The sequence below is a fragment of the Microchirus variegatus genome, assembly GCF_963457635.1.
Source record: "Microchirus variegatus genome assembly, chromosome: 5".
Taxonomy (NCBI): domain Eukaryota; kingdom Metazoa; phylum Chordata; class Actinopteri; order Pleuronectiformes; family Soleidae; genus Microchirus; species Microchirus variegatus.
Genome location: NC_139806.1, coordinates 30,745,958 through 30,752,496, shown reverse-complemented (window position 1 = coordinate 30,752,496; position 6,539 = coordinate 30,745,958). Strand labels below are relative to the sequence as shown.

Here is a 6,539-nt window from a genome sequence, read left to right as displayed (position 1 = left end):
CGATGTCTGAGAGGCCAAAGCACAACTGTCACTGACCATCTGTCTGGTCATGACGTTTCCTGTCATGCGAGTCAGACGTAAACTATGCTGCAGGAGTTGTTAAAGACCATGAAGAGACAATAGTTTGATGGATCATCTTGTTAACATATTACTGGCTATAGTTTTCACCATCCTTTGACAATTGTTGACAGGGTGCTAAGACAAAACAATCTCTCATTTTGTCATACATGATGAAAATGATGACGAGCGGCTTGTTTCATCTGTCGGTGGATTTGAACATCTTGAAAACATCAGATCAAATCTTCAGCTCATTGTTATTTGGATACTGAAACGGTGACTTTGTTTACTGGAAAACATATCTACATGTAATGCTAGGCTCTAGCCTGGCTAACAACAGTGCTGTGTCCAGAAGTCCTGAGCATCTCCTGGTTTTCTGCTGACAGTCGGTCGTCTCCCTGACTCTGCTTAGATCTGCTTTGACCTGAGTCTTTGTTCTCTTTCAGTCTGGTGAGGACATTCCTGTTGGTTGATGGCAGTGTTGGTCTTCAGAAGACTGACCTCATAGCTCTGGAGATGTGTGAGGACATCAAACGTCCATATGTGGTGAGACACTCACGCATGAAGTCCACACACAGTACTTGTACAGTAATGAATGTGATCCACACCTGTGTCTGATTGGTTTTACCTGGGTTTGATTATCCCTAGTTTCTCCTTCATCGCTGTGTCTCAATAGTCCAGGCTTATTCATCTCATTCTTAGCGCGGCATCAGCAGCTAAAGAATAAGAAGAAGCTTCTTCTTTTTTTCTTACAAACACGTGTCTTGGTGGAGCCTGGAGATCAAACACAAACGTACTAACTCATTGTAGTTCTGAACAGTCTACGTGTGTGGATTATACAGTAGTCCTGGTCAAACCTAGGTTTGTTCTACTACTAAAATACTAATATTACTTCTACTATGAAAATGAAATCTGTTTTAGATGAGTTTGAAATGTAAATAGAACCAATGATGTGTTCAAGCAGCAGTCTTTGAAGGGTATGAAGAAGTGTGATTCATTCTTTGACCAGTGGAGGGCAGCATTGGTCCTCTCAGTGTACAGCTGAGTATGTGTATGACACACTGAAGTCTATCAAATACACTTGCACGAGGAGTGTGAACATTCACTTTGTCTTGGGCTGTGGGAAAAAACATTGTCCACCACTTTTTACTTTTTACTCCTTTTTGACAGTTGTCCATTTATCAATACAAAATACAAAAAACCTGGTAAAAAAGTCAAATTAAAGCAAGTCCAAGTCAAAGTGCAGTGGTTCTAATGCACCAAATGTCTTTTCTGCTTTTGTCAGCTCTTGGTGACCAAGATTGACAAGTGTGGACACGGAACACTGCTGACAAACCTGTTCCATCTTCAGCATGTGCTCAGAACACAGACCAGCAGCTGCTTCCCACAGCCCTTTCTGCTCAGGTGAGACTCAGACATTGGTTCATGAAGATGGTGACAGTTAGGGCCTGAGCACCAATCCACGATTGTTTTGGTTTGTTTTTTCTACCATCTTTCTACGCCAGGAATAAAAACTATAAATTTGGAGGTTGGGTAAGCAAAAAATGCGATAGTGGCATCAGGCCCTAACCCGTTTATAGCCCCAGGACTCTATAGCGCCCCCAGATTTAGAGTCAAGGTCAGACAAAAGTCATCCGATCTGGACGTAATTTGGTGTGTGTTTGTGTGTTAGGCTACAAAAAACATTTTTGGGGGGAATTTTTGACACGAGATAAAATGTTCAAAATTGCGTAAAATGCTACATTTGTGACGTTTTCTTTTGTGTCTAAGTCGCACATAGTTGTTCCAGTTTGAGCCAAACTTGGTCCAGTTGTTGCTCTCATGATTCCAAACAAATTTCTAATGTACTTCCATTAGCTTAGCCCACCCAGAAGTCGGGTGCATTTGAAGGAACTCGTCCTAGCACGTTTGAGCTAGCCGCGCCAAACTCAGTTCATGATTAAACGTCGTTCAAGGATTTTCTCCAAGTCAAAAGGTGTGGCCTCAGTGCTCCAACAAAATTGCGCCTTTTTAATTTAGTCACTAAATTATACATAGGATTGTTGTTTTTCCACCATTAACAACTTTTATGTTTCAACAGCTCCCTCCACTTTCGGGGAATCTACCTCCTGAGATGCTTTATTTGTCATGTCACAGGCAGCATCAGGCTGACCAACACTTGTCACACATGAATCAACTGTGATTCATTCTCTTGTCAACATTTGACTTCACTTTGAATGTATTTTATTGCTCAGTGTGTTTGATAATGTCTTCATACATGCTTTTATTTTGAAATAAAACCTCAGATCCACTCTTGTTGGGTTAACTGGTCGTTGTTTGTTGGATCTTTAGTGTTCATTCCTCCCTCTACAGGGTTCCTATGGAGTTTCATTTGAGTCATTTCCAGGTCTGGATAAGTATCTGACTTTTTAAAAGTAAAGTGTATTAATAGGTTTACCTGGAGATGATAGGAAACTAATTAAGCTGGCCGTAGAATGGTGTCGGGTTACCATGGTTACCATTGGCCTCACATTTTTTCCAGCCACCTACTGTCTGCAGCGACAGTGTCGTGTTCCTCGGGCTGACTTCATGAAGAGTGAGTAAAACCATTTATTTATATAATAAGCATCTAAACAATTGCTATTCACATGTTTATTATTGACTGAAAGATCGTCAGAGAAGTCTGGAAAAGAAGAACAATAACTTTTTTTTTTTAATTAAAAACAATCAGGTTTCATAAAATACAATACGTCTGTATTTAGATGATCACAACGATTTACCTCAATCAAACAAGGTGAATTCCCTTTGATTTTAAATTCATTAGAACATAAAGAAATCTCAACTTATACCTATATTTATCATTTTATAACTTCAACCATAAACCCTTTTAATAAATTTAAAGGTCAATGTTTCTATATCATACACATTTCAGACAAACAATATTAGAATAAACCTAACAATTGCATCAAACTATTTAATGATGTTGTGAAAGTGAAAGCATCATTTGTAGAAATGAGGATATAAGCTTTAGCCGTACACACACAATGAATGAAACCTAATGCTAGTTATATCTTGCGTCTACATTACAGTGACTTTTGAGTGGGCGTCGCTCTCTTCGTGGTGCGTTCAGGGTCCCGCTGAAAGTCAAACACACACACACGTTGAGTTGAGTCATGACTCACACCTGAATGTTTCTTCTACTTATTTACTCAGGGGCCCACCGGCTCAGGGGCCCACCGGCTCAGGGGCCCACGGGCTTAGGGGCCCACAGGCTCAGGGGCCCAAGCCTCTGTGCTACTATCCCCATATTTTTGCGACAACATTACTCATCTCCACATTTACATTTTTAATGGGGCCCTGAAGTCACATGTTATGTGACAGGTCCCTGAATGATTATAACGGTTTATGTTATTTACGCCTTATATCTGAAAGGGGTCACTCAGCCAAATAACACTGGTTATTATGGGATGCCTTTATATGAATGTGTCATGTATCATGAACACATGAAACCTAAACAAACAGATCTGAAAGTTATATAAAGTTATTGAGCTCAGGGAACAATGCAGCAAACATATTTGATCTCGTTGCAGCTTCTGATTTTCCACCATAAAATAGCTTTTGAAGAACTGTAGTATAAAAGCAAGAGTTCAGCACGACTGCGCCACCTGCAGCCTGGAGCCAACAGCTGCATCACAGCCGTGCTGATACTGATTACAACTGCAGCACACTGAGCATGACCTCACTTTAGTTAGAATGATTTGACTCACTTCAACTCCTTCATCATCTGAGGAAACAACACAACAAAAACAACACAACAAAAGCAACTAGAATGATTTGACTCACGTCAACTCCTTCATCATCATCTGTGGATTCTCCTTCATCATCTGAGGAAACAACACAACAAAAACAACACAACAACCACACAACAATGACGCAACAAAAACAACACAACAACAACAACAACTAGAATGATTTGACTCACTTCAACTCAACAAAAACAACACAACAACAACAACAACTAGAATGATTTGACTCACTTCAACTCAACAAAAACAACACAACAACTACGCAACAAAAACAACACAACAACAACAACAACTAGAATGATTTGACTCGCTTCAACTCAACAAAAACAACATAAACAACACAACAAAAACAACACAACAACAACACAGCAAGCTCCAGCATCAGGGGTCCGTTGAACAAAAGCAGGATTCAGATATCCAGGATAATGACTGAGCCTGGTTCAACAAATCCAAAACAAGGACGTTCAGGCTCAGTTGGTTACACAACATGTGTGTGTTTATGCGTGCTTGTGCAAGCGTGTGTGTGTGTGTGTGTGTGTGTGTGTAGATTAAAGATTTAATATATATTCTAGTATAGAAGGATTGACATGAAATACCAGCAGTGGTCGGCAGGGGCAGCCGTTTATCTGTCATCTTGGATTAAGAGAAAATGTACTTGTAATTACACCGACTGACCACTGAATTGACTTGAATGGAGAATGGCAGCAGAGAGCACGGTGGAGGCTGTCGCGGTGGTGCCGTCAGGTGTACGTTTGAAAAGCATCAGTGTGACGTCATCTCGGTGAGCTGCGCTAACGCTCACTTTGACTTTCCGTCCTCAGTGTTGTTTAACGACTGTTAGCATCACTACCGAAAAACCTGACTCCCTGTCATTTTGGCTGTTTTTGTGGAAAAACTACGCGCTCAACCCAGGAATATTGACTTCGGACATCGACACTAAGTGAAGCAGTTCCAGCATGGCAGACGTAAGATTTACTCTTTAAAATGTCTTAAATACTCACTTTACACCAGGTTTGAAACTTTTGACTTTTCCGTTAGCCTTGTTAGCCTCCATATAAACCCGGTACATTAGCAACAGTGCTACAATACTGTTTTCAGTCACGGAGCAGATTGTTCATTATTTTCTCCGTTCCCTTTGAGTTATTATGTATTTTAATCATTATGAACACTTAACACGTAGTATTAAGTGTGTGTTTAAATGTTTTTAAAACCTAATGTAGTGTTCTGTTATCATTCAGTCAGTCTTCTAATGAGCGCTGCATACTCACAATACTACAGTTCGAAATGACCACAAAGAATGTTGAATATAGAAAATGAATGAAAAAACAACATTAAATCAACAACATGGTAGAAGTATGATCTCTATCAGCGCCTCTAAAGGTCCTTAAAAATGCAGCCAAAGCAGATTTATGCATTATCAAATGTAGCACAACAGATCCCATAGCAATGAAAGACTGTATCCCAATAAGCAATGAATAATATTAATATTTTCATATTTAACATCTCAGTGCTAACAGTAAAAATGGTCATTTGTTTTTGTCATACCAGAGAAACCCTGTATTATGGTAATAGATGCAGTTAGATCATTCAAATTTGAATAATAACAAACAACAATGAATAATGTCAATAATGAATTTAAACAATAACAATGAGACGGATCCAGCAGAGGGCTGAAAGGGTTAAGGCTGCTGTTCATAGTCATTTGTCTGTTGGCTGATGATTCTAAAGGCTCATCTGTTCATTGATGTGATTATTAGGCTTGTTATTACTGTGAGACGATCTGAAGCTGCAGTCTGCAGTGTCTTTCATTGATGATACAAAGATCATCACATTGTCACGTTCACATTACACCAGACACATCCTACTACTCCATCCGGAAACGTTGTCATACTCGGATTATGAAGAAGATAAAATTATGGCTGAAATTCATTGCCAATGTGAGTGAAATTATGTAAATGTTGGGTATATTATTTGGCTTAATTTGGACGATATGAGGGGCTGTTTGACGTAACTGGATATAGATATATTCATTTCTCAAAAAGTAAAGCTGCACAAACGGAGCTTTTTGCAGCACAAACGAAGCACAAACAAATGAGACCATTTTCAGTTCATTTGGACAAATCGGGCAGGTTCTGCTTCATCCTCCTCTTCCTCACCTACCGAGTGGTGAAGGGGATCGCTCAGTACGGCGCGGGCCCCATTTTGCAATAATGTTTAATATCTCAAAAACTAAAGCCGCACAAACGAACATTTTTGCAGCACAAACGAAGCACAAACAAACAAGACCATTTTCAGCTCATTTGGATGATATGGGGGGCTGCGTGGCGTCACTGGATATAAACATGTTAATATCTCAAAAACTAAAAATAGCACAAACGAAAACTTTTGCGGCACAAACGAAGCACAAACGATTAAAAGTATTTTGAAAAGGTTTTATTGGGGGTGGGGTGCCAACTTCACGGAGCTCATCAGTTGACCTTGGATACATGGCTTTGTTTGATGATGGTCATGTCATTTTTGAGTGTAAAACATTTGATGGTGTGTTCATGTGACAGCAGCAGACGTTTACGAGTGATGTTTCTGTTTTTCAGTCGTGCACCTGGAGATCTTTGCACCTCCAGAACCCCAGCGACGCTGCCATGCCACGGCTGATTCTGCGGAGGGTACCATCCACCTCCAGCAGCTCCTCATCAGGCT

General features: G+C 40.1%; 1 protein-coding gene across 1 annotated transcript in view; it reads left to right on the top strand.

Annotated features, from left to right (window-relative positions):
- gtpbp8 (GTP binding protein 8) overlaps positions 1-2,228 on the top strand; it is a gene marked incomplete at its 3' end in the record, with an annotated part of 9,383 nt that extends 7,155 nt beyond the window's left edge. Inside the window, exons 6-8 of the mRNA XM_083889727.1 lie at positions 504-603; positions 1,343-1,461; positions 2,138-2,228. Coding sequence (XP_083745853.1) covers positions 504-603; positions 1,343-1,461; positions 2,138-2,228 — 310 coding nt within the window. The remainder of the gene's footprint in view (positions 1-503; positions 604-1,342; positions 1,462-2,137) is intronic.
- Positions 2,229-6,539: the final 4,311 nt, after the last annotated feature.